At 38.4% G+C, this 20,530-nt stretch overlaps 1 protein-coding gene across 1 annotated transcript in view; it reads right to left on the reverse strand.

Moving 5' to 3' along the window:
- LOC114044279 (probable C-mannosyltransferase DPY19L2) overlaps positions 1–20,530 on the reverse strand; it is a 152,635-nt gene that overhangs the window by 44,583 nt on the left and 87,522 nt on the right. The window contains exons 11-14 of the mRNA XM_027863667.1: positions 7,193–7,273; positions 5,553–5,612; positions 1,245–1,325; positions 359–460 (exon numbers count right to left, since the gene is read on the reverse strand). Coding sequence (XP_027719468.1) covers positions 359–460; positions 1,245–1,325; positions 5,553–5,612; positions 7,193–7,273 — 324 coding nt within the window. The remainder of the gene's footprint in view (positions 1–358; positions 461–1,244; positions 1,326–5,552; positions 5,613–7,192; positions 7,274–20,530) is intronic.

Raw genomic sequence — 20,530 nt, forward strand, 5'->3', positions numbered from 1 at the left:
TAATTCCTGAGAGAGCTTTTCCTCTCAATGAGTAAAAATGTATATAAGTTACTAAGCCAAATATCACAAAGCTACACAGACTTGAGGGTTCAGGATCAAAGAATAATAGGAAAAAAATGCCTGTGATCCCTCTAACAAAGGTAAAATAGGAAAAAAAAATCTTTTTTTGTTGTTAATTTATTTTTAGTTTTCAACGTTTACTTCCACAAGATTTTGAGTTTCGAATTTTCTCCCCATCTCATCCCTCCCCCCAAATATCACAAAGCTACACAGATTTGAGGGTCTAGGATCAAAGAATAATAGAAAAAAAAATGCCTGATTCCTCTAACAGGTAAAAAATAGGAAAATAAATTCTTACCTCCTTTTCCATAAAGTCAAATTCAGGAGCACAGGTATACATCAAAGTGTCAAAATCTGTGTATCTTAAAATTTTGGCAATTATGAGGTCACTAAGATGAATCTGGCATGAAATTAAGTAAAATACAACAATCAATCAATAAACATTTATTAAGTACTTATTATGTGCCAGGGACTGTGCTAAGCACTGGGGATATAAAAGGAGGCAAAAGACAGTCTCTTCCCTCAAGGAGCTTATAATCTAATGTGGAAAACTACAAGCAAACAAATATGCACAAAGCAAGCTATATACAGGATAAACAGGAAATAATTAACAAAGTGAAAGCACTAGATTTGACAGGGGTTGGGGAACGCTTACAGTAAAAGGTCTTTTTAGCTGTTAGTGAAAGAAAAATAGTGAGGTCAGTAGGTGAGGAGGAAAGGAGAGAGCTTTCCAGGCATTCAGGACAGCTAGGGAGAATGTCTGGAGCAGAAAGATCAGTATCTTGTTTGTGGAACAGCCAACTAGACAGAAGAGTATGCGTTAGGGAGTAAGGTGGGAAAAGCCTGGAAAGGTCAAAGGGAGCTAGGTTATGAAAGGCTCTGAACACTAAGCCTAGGATTTTGTACTTGATCCCAGAAGCAACAAGGAACAACTGGAATTTACTGACGTGGGGTGACAGGGTTGGACCTTCATTTTAGGAAAATCACTGGAGTGGCTAAACGGAGGATGGATGAGAGTAAGGAGGCAGAAGCACCATCAGCTCCTGCAATAGTCCAGGTGTTGGATGATGAGGGCCTATACTATAGCAGCGGCAGTGTCAGAGGAGAGAAGAAATACTGGAGAAGCAACCATGAAATAATGCCTAATAAATCCTCTTGTATAATAATTAGAGGAAAGCACTTACATGATCCGAAACAGCAAGGAGTTGAGATAATAGAATTTTCAAAATAATTGTTCCACTCCACCAAAGAAAACACTGAATCAGCTACAAAATAAAAGATAAAAACTCAGGTACTAAAAATTACCCATATCAAATAACCTAATATGTTCTTATGACAAACGAAAAGTATAGCCCCTCCAAATGTATGCAAAGGGGATTTCTAGATGTGGCAAACTGGGAAGCCTCTGCTTAAGGGTCTGGATTGTAAACGTAGGCCATTGTTACAAGCACTAAAAATAAATATATTCTAACCCAACAAACTTAAAAAGAAAAATCATCCCTAGAAGTTGGGTTTTTTCCCTAGATAAAACACTATTTTCTTTAGTGAAAATCCTAATTTTTTTAGTATTAAGATTTACATATAATAAGAATTCTCTCTGGACAGAGTCATGACCTATAATTAAATCATCCCTGTTAACAATCACTTCAGATATTCTTTGATCAGCTCATCTATCTTTCCAACAAGCATGTGGGCAAAAATAAAAAGAAAGATTGTACAAGTATAAATTATTTCCTATTCATCTAAAAGAAAGAGTATCTGGGCTGGGAGCTTAAAGTCCTGAATTCTAGTCTAATCAAATTACAATGTGACTATGGATTGATCATTTATATCTGTGTCTTAATGCTGTTAAGAAAACATGAGATAAAAGATATTAAAACACTTCCATTCTTTCTGAATAGCTATATCTAGTAACATTCCTATTACCCAAAAATCAGTCTCTCAGAAATCTCAACCCTTGAAATAGAGTTGTGAATTTGGAAATAAGTGAAAAAGTTTTGTTAAAGTAATGGAAATAGTTTTCTATAAAAAAAAAAAGAATCCTATACTCTGAAGAAGAACTCATTAGGCCTTTACTCAGTCTTACTGATTTTAACAGACAATTTTAATGACATTAGTTACTTGTCCTAGTCCACAAAGACAAAAGTTAACAAAGTAGGAGAGGAAGTGGGAGAGAACCTAGAGGCAAGTATACTTAGAGCAGAAAGAAGTGATACGTAAAGAAGGGTCTGACATGGAAAGAGGATTTAGAAAAACTAAAATACAAACAGAGAACGCATGGCAGAAAACAACTCACTGTAGCAACCAGCAGCCTTATAAATCTGTGACCCAAATGGATCACTGTACTATAATCCAATAATGTATATTCATAATGATGATCCAAAGTCATCAAGAAAAAGTTAAGTTATGTCTATTATACTCTGTTTAAGAGGACAGAAGTACATAACATACCTTCACTTACAAAAATAGTTAAATTTTTTTAAGCATAGGCTTCCAAAAGCAGTTATGGGCAAATATCTTCTGTTGAAGAACCAAATCTTCAATGGTACTGAATAAATAATTGTGACTCTATTTTTATTTAATTAAATTCATATGGTGAATAAGACAGTATGATTCTTTTCAAGGTATATCAACTTAGCAAGACTACTACCTATGGTACTGATCATGAATGTTATTTATGGCATTTCCATATGAAAAAATCAGGCCTTCCCTAACTGGGTAATGAATTTCAGTATAATGTAAAAAATGTTGAAATTTTTTATTCTTACCTAAGAACAATATGGAATGGATTCAATTGTCTAATCTTTGTTATTAATATTAATAATGATAAATAATAGAATCATGTCATAGATTTAGAGCTAGAAAGGACCTAAGAGACCATCAAGTACAACCTTCTCATTTTACAGATGAAGAAACTGAGTCCCAGGGAGATGAAGAAACTTGTCTAGGGTCTCACAGGCAGAGTTTCCTAACTATAAGAATAGAGCCTTATCCAGTCTACTTACTAAACTTGTTGTTGTTATCAGATCATTTGTAAAGTTAAGTAGTTGGAGTTGGTATGGTGTATAGAAGGGCGTTTAGATTTATGGGAATGGGAGGATAAGGGAGGGATCCTTCAGGGGTGTAAGTTAAATAATAGGAGGGCAAGGTAGCAGGTAAGAGTACAGTAGAGGAGTCAGGAGGGATAGGAAATAAGAGATACACACAAACATAAAAACAAAGACCAAGAGTAGAATTTGTTAGGGAAAGTACATGTCTATATATGTATACATATATGTATGTGTGTGTATATGTGTGTGTGTGTGTGTCTATGTATCTATCTAAAAATATCTGTGTTTAATTGTAGGCTTCTACGGCTGGGAAGGAAGATGGGAGAAAAAAGAACAAAGTACAAAGCATACAGCAGAGAACAAAAGAAAACTTACAAGGAAGCAAAGATGGACAGCTCTCAATATAATGCATAGTATTTATTATATATAGGCTTTCTTGAAATGGAAATTTATTGCTATATATTTTGTATCCTCTCTTATGTTCTGCTGTGCACATGACATAGGGAACAGCTAGGTGGTACAGTGGATAGAGTACCAGCCCAGGGAGAAGGACCTGAGTTAAAATCTGGCCTCAGACACTTGACACTTAGTAGCTGTATGACCTTGGGCAAGTCACCTAATCCCAACTGCCTCGCCCCCCCCCAAAAAAAAAGGAACAATATATAGCCATGTCTTGCTTGTGCAGGGGTTAGCCCAAAGTGCCCAGAACTATAACTTAAATTGTTCCTAGCTGGCCAGTAGGGAGTTTCCCCCCTCAATCAAAGGCCCTACCCCATCTAGGCAAGCCCTTCCAAATCTGCTAATAACAAAAGCAGCCTCTATGAGATCTATTACAAAGATCCATGGATTTCATCTTAAAGGCCAGTGTCTACTCCTACTGTCCTTTTAATAGGAAAGAACAAGAAGTGCTCCATTCCCCATTGGTAAAGCCACAAGTACTTACGTGGGGCTTTGCTCCCTCTTAGACCACCAGCCCAATAATTGTCCCACAATGGAAGAGCACTCCAACAGCTGTTAACCCTGTCCCTGCCAAACTTCTAGCAGACCTCCTGTGGCTACCCAGAGCAGAGAAGAAGGGGGACGTACCAGAGAGGTAGGGTTCCTACCATCAGGATCTCATGGCCTCTGGCACAAACACAACTATTATCATAAAATTCTTCGGCATTTTGGGGCTCCAAACCTCAGGCAGCTCGCACAACAGCTCGGTACACAAGGCTCTCAAGGGACCACATACATGATACAGGGGCATAACCACAGGAAGAGTTGCCCAGTACCCCAAGGGTAGGATTACTCTGTCATGAAGAGCTCTCCCTTTGCTCCACAACTCTTTCCTTCCAAGATTACTTTTCACTTCCAAGTCAGTGCTCTGTGACTATAAGATCACGAAAAGGCAATGAGGAGTTCTGGGCTCTCCCTGACTTCATATATGTCTAGAATAACAGAGAAACTGGGATTCTCATTACACGGCTGTCTTCCTGCACCCACTGAGAAACTGCTTTGCATATCAGATCAAGGTAACAATGCAAACGTCTTCACATATTTAAAGTCAGCACAGGAAAAGAACCCATCTAGGACAATAAATGGAAGTTATAAGGAAGCAGATTTCTGATGAACATAGGGAGGAATCTTATAATAATAAGAGCTGTCCAAAAATGGAGCAGAATGCTTCACAAAATGGTAAATTCTCCATCACTGAAATTATTCAAGCATCATTGCACTGAATCAAGGGGAAAAGTCGCCTGAATGGGTTCTGTGGTTCCTTCCAGTTCTAAGATTCTGGTTGTATTAGTCTTGTATTTGGGAATGATTTGAGATAATCTTGACATATTCCCCAAGAATTTAATTCTTATTAGACAGAAACTTAGGTTTGACAAAAATCTAACTTAGTAATAATTTCTTCAGTAACATACTTATTCTGGCTGTCAAAGATATATACTAGGAAAGGATGAGTAAAGGCAGACAAACATTTGTTCATTTTTAGTGGAGTGAAAGGAAGATGAAAGACTGGAGTTAAGCTAATATGATAAGGCAGAGTAGAGGAAAGGTGATATGAAGGAGATGGGAAAGGGCAGAACAGAACCCAAAGGATACCATGAAAACACAAGAAACTAAGTACAGTAGATGAGAGGAAAAAAAATCAATAAGCTATGGAAGAGTAGTACGCATGTTCAAAAGGAAGTAAAGGGATGAAAAAAACTGGAGAACCGAGCAACATGGCAGAAACGTAGAGAAAGGAAAAGGAAAAACAAAGCAATAAATGGAAAAATTATTTGCAAATATTGCTAATCTCTCCTAGTTATTGTTTCTTGATAGGTGGCATTCTGTAATCTAAGTTTTTTTTTTCCTCGAAGTATGGTACTGCCTACATAAATTAAATTTAAAGAAATGGTATTTAATTAAAACAGATTTTTAAAAAAACTGCTAAAACTCATTAAACCTTACCCATACGGTACAGCCAGATGATTGCAATTTTTGGACTTTACTTCTTTTTTTCACAAAACCCTTGAGAGAGAGAGAATTACATAAAAGAAAAATGGAAAATTTAATTAGCACTTGGATATATTTTATACTTGGGGCAGCCAGATGGCTTAGTGGTTAGAGTGCCAGGCCTGGAGTCAGGAAGACTCATTTTCCTGAGTGCCTCAGATACTTCCTAGGTGTGTGACCCTGGGCAAGTCACTTACCCCTATTTGCCTCAGTTTTCTCATCTGTAAAATGAACTGGAGAAGGAAATGGCAAAGTACTCCAGTACCTCTGCCAAGAAAACCCCAAATGGGGTCACAGAGGTTTGGACACGACTGAACAAAAACATGTTAGACTTACTGCAGGGTTTAAAAAGGTATATAACTGTTCTTCCCAACTCTTTATTACCCTCCAGTAACTCCTTCTTCGGTTCTAACTTCTTTGGAATACTACACATGATAAAACTGCTGGGGGGGGAAACAAAACTGTGTGATAATAAGTTGGATGCTGCTGACAAGAGCATTTATCTTTTGGAGGCAGTTCTATAACTACTCAACATAAAATTATAGCCAATCAATCAGCTTGTCTTTTAGCAGAAAGGAGCTCTGGGCCTTTTCCTGAAAGGTCACTCCATCAAAGTGAAGTGGCATAGGACGTAGTCAGGGGAGCTCCACCTGGAAATGTAAAAAAGCAGATAAGATGTTAAGAAATTACTCTGGCTGGTTCTAGTAATGGTATCTCCTAGTAGGCCTCCTAGGAGGCAGTGAGACTGAGGAAGTCATCCCACACCATACCCATGGACCACGTAAAACCCAATGCTATAGCCATAGGTTCACCATCTTTCTCATATCTATTACAGGGGCCCTTTGCACACTTGACATAGAAATGATTAACTATCACACCAGAATGCGTACTTCAAAATGTGCATTTTTATTGAAGTGCAATGCCATTACTCAAACATATCTGACCCTGCCTTCAGAGCTATTCAAAAAAACATTTACACTGCACCTGAAAGGGCTAAAAAGTTCACTACATATAATACAATTATCTTCTTTGATCCTTATAACATTTTGGGAGATGTAGGCTACAACTCTGATTGACCCATTTTACAGATAATGAAAACTGAGCTAAAGAGGATTGTAACTTATTCACAGGGCAACCTGGTCATTGTTAGGGGCAGGATTTCAATATCAGTTTCCCATGATTCCAAGGCCAGCTCTCTTTCTAATACTCATTTCATTATATGACTTTATTTTTGACCAAAGACATCATTAACTAACTTAATCACTCACCATAACTCACTCTCTGAATGGCTTTTTCAAATGGCCGATTTCAAAAGCAGAGTTTCCAAATATTTTAGGCAATAGCAACATCCTAAGAGTAAGTGATATAGGTGACTGATGTGACAGTATCTTAACAAGGTGTCTTAATACTGCTAAGGCAGGTTTTTTAAGCATGTTTTGCCAAGACGAGAAAGGAAATAGACTTTATTTGGGAAATTCCTGCTTTATTAATGAAAAAATAAGAAACTGTACTCTCCGTTACATCTCTTAAGGCTGGGTCAAAAACGTTTTCTATTTAATGGGGGAAAAAATTATACTAGCTGAGCAAATACTTACCCACGTTATTATCAAAGAGGAGGCAAAATAAGATGACAAATACGTGTGATTTCCAAACGTTAAAACAAAACAGATTGCAATAGAAACCTGGAAAAAACAAAAAAGATAAAATAAGATTATGTAATATTTTGTTAAACATATAGAGCATATAGGCAATGTGCATCTTCTTTTACAAAAGTAACTGTTATGGGCAGGAATAAGAATAAGGCTAAAATTAATGGATTTAAGTAAAACTCTAATGCAATTCCATGGAATGGAAGTCTTTCAGCAATAAGATGAAAGACCATAAGCTATATGCAGCCCATTTATTCATTTATTCTTCGTCTATACTTTGGCCAAAAATTAATAAGAAATAAAATCAACTTCACTACTTTTCAGAGTACAAAGGAAAACTAAGTTACAGATCCTAGTTCTCTATCTTATTTTAATATGTCCTCCACTTTTAAGTGTCTTGTCTGCTGCTGAATGAAGATGTATTCAGTAACCAAAGTTAAAAATAGAACTGAAATGTCCAGTTTTCTTCGTCTTTTCTATCAAGAAAGAGATCTTTACACCAAAAGGAGAACAACAAAAGTGGTCACTAGGAACTGAAGTCCGAGATGGTAAAGTGACGGATGATAAGACTATAGAGCCCAAGGTTCATCTCTTGGTTGCCATGAACTACACCATGGACTACTGGAAGAACGGGATGCTCTCTCTCTCAATGATGCTGATGATCTCTGAGTAATCTGCAAGAACAGAAGAGCTGACAAAACACTGGAGCTGATAAACATTCCCAAACAGAAAGAAAGTAGATTCCACACACTGGGCATGGTGAGCTTGTCCCCAGACAAGAGCAGATTGCCAATCTGGTAGTTTGCAAATATTTTAAAGGACAGGGATAAGTTCATTAAGAACAAATTATGCCATTTCCAACTCTGACTGTCTTAGAATGTTAGGGTTAGATGCCTCAGTAAAGAGTGCTGGGCCTGGAGCCAGTAAGACCTGAGTTCAAATGTGACCTCAGATTACCAGGGGGTGACCCTGGGTAACTTGTCTGCCATAGTTTCCCCAAACATAAAATGGAGACAACAGCACCTATTTCTCAGGGTTGTTGTGAGGGTCAAATGATATTAAAAAGTGCTTAGTACAGTGGCTGGAATATAGCAGATTCTGTATAAATTCTTCTTCCCTTCCTAACTAGATCTATAGTTATATAGACATAGTGTATCTTGATTGTGGCAATGCATTCAGCAAAGTTTACCTATCTTTATGGAAAACAGAGAAATATCTAAATTAAAGTACAATTAGATGGATTCATAAATAATTGAATGGTACGTTGCAAAAATTTTAAGTTAATCAACTAATGTCAGCATGGTGGAAGGCTTCTATTAGCATACCAAAGACTTTGTTCTTGGATCTTGTTCTATTCACAGCATTATTAATAACTGTAATGATAATACAGAGGATATGTTTGTTTGCTGTTAAATTTGCAGATAAGAAGCTGAAAAGAGACAGGCTCTTACACTGGAACCCAGAGTGAAGAACCAAAAAATAAAACCTTAACAGGCTAAAACCAAGGGCTTATTCTAACAAAATAAAATGCAATAGGGATAAATGCAAAGTTCTACACTTGGATTCAAAAAGTCATCTGCACCAGTACAAGACATGGAAGACAACGTTAGATGGGAATTTATAAGAAAAAGACTTACGAGTTGCAGCAAGTTTAATATGACAGGTGATACAGAAGCCAAAAAAATTAATACAACTTCAGGCTGCACTAATGAAATATAATGACCAAGGTAAGAGTACTCCGCACTAGAATGTTTAATCACCTTTTGTGAGGGACACTGAAAAGTTGTAGCCTTCTTTGAGAATGCCATCTACAATAGGTGTCTCCACATTATTTCCTCTCACTCTCTTCTTATCTCCACACAATCCAGGTTCTTTCCTCATTATTCAAAGGAAAGTACTCTCTCCTAAGTTAATGGCCAAATCCAATCACTTTTCCCCCCCACTCCTTATTGTCCTTGACCTCTCTGCAGCTTTTGACACAGTTAATCGCCTCCCCCTCCTTGAAATTCTCTTCTCTTTGGGTTTTTGGGACAGCCCTCTCTCCCGGTTCTCCTGCCACCTATATGATCACTCCATCTCCTTTTGATGGATTTTCATCCAAGTCATGCCTTCCAACGGTAAGTGTCACACAAGGCTCTGTGCTGGGCCTCTTCTCTATTCCTTCTCTACTACTCCACTTAGTGATTTCATCAGGTCTCACGGATTTAATTAATATCTCTGTCCCAATCCCTCAGACTCACAACCTCTCCTCACTTACTCTCACGCCCTGCATTTCCAAGCTATTACAAAGGTCTGTTGATTTTACCTTTGCAATATATCTCAAATATGCCCCACTTCTCTACTCCGACACAGGCCCAACCCTGGTGCAGGTCCTCATCCCCAAACTATTGCAATAGCGGCTGAGGGGTCTGCCTGCCTCTGGTCTCTGTCCACTCCAGTCTAACCTCCACACCATAGTCAAATTGATTTTTCTATAGCACTGGTCCAACCCTATCAGTCCCATAAATGCCAATCCTTCACAACCTAACCCTTCCCTCACATTTCCAGTCTTCTTAAACCTTACACTCTTATCATATATTCTTCAATTCAGTGACACCAGTCCCCTGACTATTCAACAAACAAGATTCTCCATCTCACCATTGTAGGCATTTTCTCTGGCCATCCCCCATACCTGAAATGTCTCCCTCTTGTCTGCCTTCAGGCTTTCCCGACTTCCTTCAAGTCCCTGCTAAAATTCCACCTACAAGAAGCCTTTCCCAATCCCTCTTGATTCAAGTCCCTCCTCTCAGTTCATTATTTCTTATTTATCCTGTATATAGCTTGTTTGCACATGTGTTTGCTTGTGGTCTTCAACATTAGATTGTGAATTCCTTAAGGGCAGGGACTGTTTTCCCTTTCTATATATCTCCAATGTTTAGCACAATGCTTGGCACTTAAATGCCTCTGACTGACTGTCCAACCTGTCCAGAGGAGAAGGAATTGTATGTGGAACAAGCTAAGTAATTAGAGGAACTGTGAAGCAAAGTGGAACGTAGTTGAGAGTAGTACATCTGACTTGGAGTCTTAGACCTGAATTTGAATCCCACCTAAGACACTAACTAGCTTTGTGAACCCAGGCAAGCCATTTAAATCTAAGTCTCAGTTTACTTATCTATAGAATAAGGGGGTTTTGACTTAGGGATCGCTCAAGTCCCTTATAGCTCTAAAAAAATATGTACTTATCTTTAATTTGAAGAAGAAAAATGTAGAGTACATATAGTTACTGGTTTTCATATATGGTCACATGAAAAGTAAAGGTCAGTGAAATTACTTGGATTCCTAGCAAAATTCTAGGATGTACTGTTGAAAGGAAGGTTAGTGAAGAACTCACGAAAAGTCCAAGAGGAACAGGGATTCTGTATGGATGATGATGTCAACCAAATATCTCTCTTTGCAAATGATACTGGGCTGACTGCACTGAGCTCCAGAGAGCCTTCTAACTGAGATCCATAATCACTTAAAAGATTTTAGCCAAACTGTCCAGATATGAAGAGCCAAACTGATGAAGAATACCTTATTAATATCCAAACATGATGTGTATTTGAACAAAATGCAAAGATAATTCATGTCTTAGACAATACAAATGGGCCTAGAACTGACCAGGAAGAATGTGACTAGACTACCTTCATAGGGAATTCAAACTTCCTTTAATGACTACAAGATTTTCCCTGAAACTAAGGCCCATCTCTTTATTTACAGTTTTTGTTTTTATATTACCTCCATTTTTTAATATATCCCCTTCCCCTGCTACAACCAACAAGGTATTTTAACAAAGAAGAAAAAGCAATTTAGAAAAATTAAGCAGCACATCAACCAAGGATGATAATATACGCAGTGTTCCACGCCCACAGTCTCCCACCTCTGGCATGAAAAAGTAGTTCAGTTCACTGTCCCAACTCTCCTCTGGGATCATGATGGCTTGATGATTCTAATTAAACTGCCTTCCGTTTCTTTTTTACAATCCTCTCCACTAAAGCACCGCAGGTAAAGGTGCAGGTGGCTCACTTCACTCTGCATCAGTTTCTCCAAGTCTCGCTGCTCAGCTTCTCTGCACTAGGCCTCCTCAGTGTTTAGCACAGTGCCTGGCACACAGAACATGCCCTTAACAAGTACTTCTTGACAGACAGAGCTCTTCAAATTCATCACATCTTCCCAATTATATTTCATTATATTTATACTAGCCATTTTCCAAATGATGGAAAGCAAATACTCTTGCAATGGGGTTAATGTCTTTAAGTCATGAAATACAACACACTCCTTCAAGATCAAGTTGAGCCAAGATATATGATGAGTCAGAGCAGGCAAAGATTATAAAGAAGAAGCAGCATGAAGGATATCACCAAATAAATGTAGGCCTAAAAAAGAATACAGGCTGATAGTATGGTAAGAATAAGAATGAACCCATGGCCAATACCTTGGGATACCAAGAGAATTCAAGGAAGGTCCTCTATACGTAAGGTCGTTCCTTTGGGCTGAACATTCAAGAGAACCCAAATAAGATGGGCAGACATAATGGGTTGGAATATGCCTATGAAAGAAACATCCACATCAACTGGACCTCAGCACTACTGTAACAGAGTGATGGAGTGATGGCCACAGAGACCCATAATGTCTTCCTCAACAACAGGGTTTATCAGACAATGACTTTTATTTCTGATTTGGACACAGATACTGGATGGGTATGAGTTAGCCTGGCATGGTAGAGAGAATATGAGACTGAAACCCAAGATGACCTGAGTTCAAGTCCTACCTTTAACACAATCCTGGCTATGTGACTCTGAGCAAGTCAACTGACTTCTCAGTGCTCCTCAGAGGTAAGACATTAAGTTGAGATAACATACCAACATGCATCAGGGGAGGAAGTTTCTTTACCAAGAAATTCACTATAATAATGATTTTAGGTCCAGTCCATATCTCAGCCCCACTAGACTGGTAACTCAGAACAATGCTGTAAGTACAGTTTACCTAGATTTTAGTAAAGAATCATGTTATTCTTGTGGGGAAAAAGGGAAAGACATGAGCTCAATGACGGTACACAGTTAACTGGATTCAGAGCTACTGCAATGGTCTGACTCACAGACCAGCTGGCTATCAATTATCCCATGTCCACAGAGAAAGTAGTACAGTCCTCAAGTGTTCTCATGGAGCACCCCTGGGATTCAAGTAGGCTCTACACTCCTTCAGATCTTCATCAATGACTTGGATAAAGGTCAAAATGGCATTTTTATCAAACTGCAGATCACATAAAGCTAGAAAGGATAACTAATATGTTGGATGATCCGGGATTCGATGAAATTTCAAAAGGTTAGAATGAATCCCAATCCAAGATAAAATCAAATAGGGAAAAACGTAGTCTTGCTCAGAATAACAAAGTTCTTAGGACAACTAGAAAATTAGCTTTTGGTACTCTAAATGTGAACTATTCATCAATAACTAAGGAATGAACATACTTCAGCTAAACTGAATCTTAGCAATTTTGATATTCTTGCTATAAATGAACTGAGAAGACCTAAAGACATTGTAACTACGTGGCAAACATGACTCACATGTCTTCTCTAGAAAGGCAAAAGAGTTGGTGGAATTCATTTCTTCATAGATTCAAAGGTAACAAGAAAATTTCATGGGATGTTTGAACATTTCATGTTGCAATATTCATAAGTATTTGCAAAAAGATTATGAAAATATGGCAGCCTAGGTACCAATATCTGTTGCAAAGAATGAAAAGCCATCCTATGAAGAACTTGATAAGACCAAATTAACTATGAAGAACTTAATTAGACAAATTAAACCAATATATATACTTCGATACTTATTGATTTTATTCCAGAGTTAGGGATAGATAAAGACAGCAAATTTTGAAAAATGTGGATTAGGAATAAGAAATAAAACACACCAAGGACTTGTTTATGACATAAAATGTCTCACATCAACATGCGATGAATACTTTTCCCAAAAAAAAGTATCTGAAAGCACCAAACATGGCAAGAACTAAATATGATAAAAATGAAACAGTATTTTAAAAATTTTTTATAAATTCACTTTATTTAAAATTGACAGTATTTTTACAGTCAGAGAATGACTTGTTATTATTTGGGAGACAGTAACAAAACTGTTGCCTGAGTATAGTCAGACCACCAACTTGCTATTAAATCAAAGATCATGAAATCATAGATTCAGAGAGAGAAGGGTTCTTAAAGATCATCCAGTCCAACCCTCTCATATAAAAGGAAATAATTATATAAAAGGAAATAATGAGACCTATATGAGTAAAGTGACTTGCCCAGGTCACACATCTTATCCGTGTCTTAGTAGGGATTTGAACCCAGACCCTACTGCCTCCAAGGCCAGTTCTCCTATCCTCTATTTCAATCAAAATTAATATAGTAATTAAATTAAAATATGAATAAAAAGATAGGCTAGGTAGTACAAACAACTATAACGAGCTATTTAAACAAATTATCGAAGTTAAAAGATGGGATATGGCTGCAATAAACAACAAAGAAACTGATACATTAATTTCATTTAGAGATTGGGCCAACAAAAATCAATTGTCACAATAAGGAGATAAAAAGAGCCTAAAAAGAACCTAAGTTAGGAAATATTTGACTTACTTGCCAAGAGGGAGATGGTAGCCATGGGCAGCACCACTTTATAATATAAATGTTTGTTAAATCTTAAAAGAGAAAAATGGTGGAAAATTAATAATAGTTATCATTCCACAAAACAAAGAGAAGCAATAAACTGGTAAAACTAGCTTGAAGAAAAGTTTGGCAAGAAGTCCAACTACAGTAATAAGTAAAGCCACACCAAAGGCATATAAGGAAGTCTACAAGAACAAAAAAGAGAAATAAAATGGAAAAGATCTGCAAAAAGATTTACACAACAAATCTTTTTCACCAACAAATGACCACTCGTTGACTCTAACATCACAGGCTTAGACATCCCTACAGAGTTGGAAGAAATAGCGCTAAAAAAAAAGGGGGGTGGGGGGAGGAGCAGGACTAGAACAAGTGAAAACAAAAGAACAAGATGCTGCAGGCAACACAACTACTATGGTGTTGAAGTATCAATCAATTACTGAGTTATCTTGAAAAGGTGGAGAAATGGAAAGGTATGGAAAAAACTTCAGACATTATTAGTACCAAAGAAAAATACCAAGGAAACTAATGTATATGTCTGTTTTCCCATCTTCATAAAAAAGTTATAAGAATCTTCTACATATATATCAAAGGCATCCTCAACTAGGACAGGAGCAGGAGACAGGCAAAATTTTACAAATGATAACAGTAGTGCACATCTTTACCATAAAACAGGTGTCATCAGGCAAGACATAAAGTAAGCAGATACATTCTTGTCAGTGTCTGCCCCGTCACAGAAAAGATCTAGTGGTAGGACCATGACGAAGTAGGATTTCCTGTAACTCATGCCCTTTTTTATAGATAACATCGTACCGGTTACATCGATCCCTGGAACACTGCTGAGCCCCTCTACTTTGATCCATGACCACTCAAAAGAATTTGGCCTAATCACTCTCACAGAAAAAAAAAAGGCAAGTGGTTGAAGAATATCTACTGTCCAGATATGAAATGCAGTTAGATGGCTAACCAAAAGACTTCATCTATCAGTATATATGTGTGTGCATATATTCTTTCTCTATGATCTGATAAGTAGATAAAGAAAAGGGAGAGAGAAAAATAGAAAAGAGGAATAATGTAAATGAATAATGAGCTGGATTGAAAATTGAACAGGAGGAAGAGGGTAGACTCGATTATCTTTTAGAAATAATAGAGTTGGCAGTGCATGCTTTTTCTCTGGTGTGTTTAGTGTCTTGTCCATTGTGATCCATAGTTACCATGTAGCTACGGCATTCCACATTCCCAAAGCTCTGGGTTTTACCCAGATGCTGAAAGGAGGGGCTAAACATTATTCAGGATTAGAGGAAGCTGTGTATAGGAACATACAAGCATGTAAGGAGCTTGCCCAGACTACCCGTACTTAATATGGACCAAATGGAATGAACAAAATGGCTATCAATCATCTGGAGAAGCTGTTTGTGACAAATAATACAGCTACTATTTTAAGAGAGCTAGAAGTACAGCATCCTGCTGCAAAAATGATGGTAATGGCTTCTCACATACAAGAGCAAGAGATTGGGGATGTCACAAATTTTGTCCTTGTGTATGCTGGAGCCCTTCTAGAGTTAGCTGAAGAACTCCTGAGAATCAGCCTGTTTTGGAGGTCATAGAAGGTTATGTAATAGCTTGCAGAAAAGCCCATTAAATCTTTCCTGATTTGGTATGTTGTTCTGCAAAAAATCTTAAGAGATTTTGATGAAATACCAGTTCTGCTTCAGACCTCCATTATGAGCAAGCAGTATGGAAATGAAGTCTTTTTGGCAAAGTTTATTTCCTAGGCATGTGTATCTGTTTTTCCTGATTCTGGTCACGTCAACGTTGATAATTTCAGAGTGTGTAGAATTCTGGGCTCTGACATCCACTCCTCTTTAGTCCTGCATGGTATGGTTTTCCAGAAAGAAACTGAAGGTGATACAACTTCAGTGAAAGATGCTAAAATAACAGTGTATCCTTGTCCTTCTAATGGCACAATAACTGAAACTAAGGGAATAGGACTGATAAAGACTGCAGAAGAACTAATGAATTTTAGCAAAGGAGAAGAAAATCTCATGGATTCGCAAGTTAAGGCTACTGCTGATTCTGGTGCAAGTGTAACAACAGGTGGCAAAGTTGCAGATACGGTTCTTCATTACTCAAACAAATAAAATATAATGTTGGTCAGGTTGAATTCAAAGTTGGATCTCTGAAGACTGTGTAAAACTGTTGGTGCTACTGCCCTTTCTAGACTGACTCCCCCCGTGCTTGAAGAAATGGGCCATTGTGACAGTGTTGATTTATCAGAGGTTGGGGAGACACAAGTGGTTGTTTTTAAGCATGAAAATGGAGAGGTTGGCATTTCTACTATAGTATGCAGAGTTTCTATGGATAATACAATGGATGACACTGAAAGGGCAGCAGAAAATTCCAGTTAGAGCTAACGAAGTGATCTCTAAACTTTACGCAGTACATCAAGAAGGAAACAGAATCGTTGGATTAGACATTGAGGCTGAAACTGCTGCAATAAAGGATATTTTGGAAGCTGGAATTCTAGATACTTACCTTGGAAAATACTGGGTTATCAAGTTGGCTACTAATGCTGCAGTTACTATACTGAGTTGTTCAGAGAATCATGGCAAGACCAGCTGATGGGCCAAAACATCCCACAGGAAAAAAGGACTGGGATGTGACCAAAATGACTGAACAGGTTAACTGAACATCTCAAGTTAAAAGATCCTGTTTGTATTCCAAAATGACAAATACTATCAATTTTTTATGGCCAAAAAGAAAAAAAAAAGAAATAACAGAGTTTCTTTAATGATCCTACACTTCATTCTTAAAACTAAGGAATCTCTTTTAATTCTATCAGAATTGCTGTATTGTTATCAGTCATGGATACTATAGTCCTTAAAAATTTAAAATTGAGAATCACTCAAAAGAAAATGGAGAAATCTTACAGAAGAGAAATCAATCAACCAGCATCTATTTAAAGCATTTACTGCATGCTTGCGCTAACTTCAGGGGATAGAAAAACAAATAAACGGTATCATCAAAGAAATATAGGATCAAAAAAGATATGAGGGGGAGAAAACCATTCAACTTTGCTGACACCACTGGTAAACTTGTATGTCAAGAGATAAGGAAGGCAGGCATATGGGACATATAATTCATGAAGACATAGACAAGTCCTGCATGGATGGGATAACATCTAAAGAGCTAAAGGGAATACCTAGACTGCTGAGATTACCAGTATTTGAGTAAAGTCTTACCTTGACTTGGAAAAATCAAATTCACAAGTTCAAAAACAAGAAAAGTGTGATTTTGAAGTAATTTTGTTCACAAGACCTATGGTTTTAATGGCACTTTTCACTACACAGGAGTCAATGGTGATATGGTGCCCCAAAATGCTGAGGCTCCATCAAGGCAGGGTGATGGTCCTGCTGTCTTGTGCCCTGACTAGTTTGACCATGGGAAGTAGGAAAGGCTTCCTACAGACTGCCAGGGACATAAGGGGCAGAAGTGGGCGGGGCAGAGTGTTCCAGGTATGAGGAACAGCCAGGACAAAGGCTCAAGACAGGAACTAGAGTATCTGTCCAAGAATTATAAGCAAATCAGTGTACCTGGATCATACAAGCAGGTGAAGGGTACTCAAATACAAAATTGTAAAGGTAGGAAGGGACCAGTTTATGAAGAGCTCTACGCACCAAACAATGAAGCTTTATACTTGACCCTCAAGTCAGTGGGACATGTGGTCAAATCAATTTTTGAAAAAGCATCTTGATAGTTAAGGGGAAGGCAGATTAGAATGGGGAAGAGTCTGTAGGCAAGTCAGGCAATCTCAGTAGACCAGCTGAGAGGTGACAAGAGCCTGAACTAGGGTTGTGACTGTAAATTGAGATAAAGAGGTCCAGTGGAAAAACATTGAGAAGACAGAAACAACAAGATTTGGTAATTAGTTGGAGCATGAAGTGAAAATAAGGAATCAAGGGAGATATCAATGCTGTTAGCCTGGATGACTGGAAGGTTAGTAGTGCCTTCAACAGTAATAGGAAAGTTTCGGGGGGAAGGAATTCAGGGGCAGAAAATGGAAGGGGAGAGATGATTTCTGTTTTGGACATGTTGAGCCTGAGATACTTCTGAGAAATCCAGTCCAAGACATCAAAGAGGCAGTTGGCAATGTGTGATTGTAGCTCATGAGAGATTAGAGCTGGATATCTAAATCTGAGAATCATCTGCAGAAAAAATAATACTTGAATCCATGGAATCTGATGAGATCACCAAGACGAAATAGAAGAGAAAAGAAGAAGCCCCAGGATAAAGTCTTGGGGGATACCCATAGTTAATGATCAGAGAGATAAGTGGAGAATTGGTAGAGTGTAGTGTTACAGAAAACAAACAGGAGTAATTATTCAGGAAAGAGTTATCAACAGTGTCAAATGCTTCAGAGAGGTCAAAGAAGAAAGAGGATTGAGAAAAGGCCATCACATTTGGCAATTAAAACAACACTGCTAACTTTAGAGAGGGCAATTTTAGTTGATTTATGAATTTGGAAAATAGATTGTAGAGATTTAGAAGAGAGTGAGAAAAGAAGTAGAAGCAGTAAGTGCGGATGGCTTTCTACACTACAAAGGAGAAAAGAGTTTTAGAAAATGTTCACAGGGAAACATAGGATCAAGTGACATGTTTTTCTTAAGTGAGAAGCAGACATTTTTGGGTAGCAGAAATGAAGCTAGAAGATAAGGAGAGAAGGAAAATGAAAGGGAGTGGGAGGATAGTGAGACCAACTTGCTAGAAAGTTTGAGAGGGACTGGAATAGAGGGTACACGTAGAGGGGTTGGTCTTGGCAAGAAAAAAAAGCCACTTCTTCATTTGATACCAGACTGAAGGAGAAAACAGTAGGGAAAGCTATCTGAATGATGTAAAATGAGGAGTGGGGAGAAAGAAGAGCTCTCAGGTAATGTGATCAATGTTTTTGGTGAACTATGAGGTACGATCCTAGTCAGAGAGGGCTGAGGAGAAGGTGTCAAAGAAGGTTTGAGAAGAGATGAGAATGTATGGAACAACTGTGAGGGAAAATGCAAAAGCTAATCTACTAAGGTGGACAGAATGTTTGTCATGCTCCACTGAAGGTCAAGTTAAGACTGGATAATACATTTTTGTGTACCCAGTTAGCACAGTTTCTTACTTTCCTCTAGCTCTGTTCAGCAGCACACAAATAGGAGCAAATGGGATGGATGGTGAAAGTAATCCAGGATTGAAGTTTCAAAAGGTGTGATGAGTGATAGGACAAAAGAGAAGCTGATTCGCCAAGGGGTCAAGGCATGAAAGAAAGAAAAGAGTATACAGACAGGGCAAGGTTGATGAACTGAGAAAGAACTAAGGAGTGGAGAGAATGGAGGGAATGGGGAAGATGAAGGGATGAGGATAAAGAAGCAGCGGGGGGGGGGGAGCCAGAGCCAAGATGGCAGAGTGAAAGCAGTGACTTGCTTGAGCTCTCCCCCAAACTTCTCCAAATACCCATAAAAAAAATGGCTCTAAACAAATTCTACAGCAGCAGAACCCACAAAAAGACAGAGTGAAACAAATTTTCACCCAAGACACCCTGGATGGTTGATTGGAAAGGTTTATCACATTGGACTGGGAGAGGAGCGCAGTGTGGCATGGGCCTGCAGGCCCCAGTGAGCCTGGGGCAGGCCTCAGAGAACTGAATCACTGGCAGCTGTGGCAGTTTCCAGACTTCTCAACCCACGAATGCCAAAGACAACTTAGAAGGTCAGTGGGAACAGTCTGTGACTGCGGTGAGAGAGAGGCTAGGTCTCAGCTGTCCCAGGGGCAATGGATGCCTCCTGAGCTCCTGGCCCACAGACTGAGGGGGAATCGAGTGGCTGATCAGAGAGGGATTGCAGGGATCTCTTTGCTAGCACTGAGGCAGGAATCTCTTGAATTGCCCGTGCTTGGATCTGGGTCACAGTTCTGAGTGGTGGTCCTGGGGCAAGGAGGAGCGCTGGCTTGGTACAGCTTATCGTGGCAGTGGAGAGAAAACACCTCGCCCCTTATCATACCACCTTGGAAGAACTGAAAATTTACAGGTCCCCAGAAGTACCTCTGAAAACAGCTGTATAAACCCCCGAAGCGTGGGATAGTACATTCTCCACATTTGAAGCAGACTCTTACCTTAACAAAGAGTTTATAACTCAAGTAATTGGTTGGGATTATGAGCAAGCAGTGCAAAAAGAGTCAGACTATATTATCTTACTTTGGTGACAAAGAAGATCAAAACATACAACCAGAAGACAACAAAGTCAAAGCTACTACATCCAAATCCTCCAAGAAGAATATGAATCAGTCCCAGGCCTTGGAAGAGCTCAAAAGGGATTTTGAGAAGCAAGAAAGAGAAGTAGAGGAAAAACTGAGAGTGATACAAGAAATTCATGAAAAGCAAGTCAATAGCTTGCTAAAGGAGACCCAAAAAAAATACTGAAGAAAATAACACCTTAAAAAATAGGCTAACCCAAATGGCAAAAGAGGTCCAAAAAGCCAATGAGGAGAAGAATGCCCTAAAAAGCAAAATTGGACAAATGGAAAAGGAAGTCCAAAAGATTACTGAAGAAAATACTTCCTTAAAAATTAGAAT

The sequence above is a fragment of the Vombatus ursinus genome, unplaced genomic scaffold (genome assembly GCF_900497805.2).
Source record: "Vombatus ursinus unplaced genomic scaffold, bare-nosed wombat genome assembly UNPS02014773.1, whole genome shotgun sequence".
NCBI classification, from domain to species: domain Eukaryota; kingdom Metazoa; phylum Chordata; class Mammalia; order Diprotodontia; family Vombatidae; genus Vombatus; species Vombatus ursinus.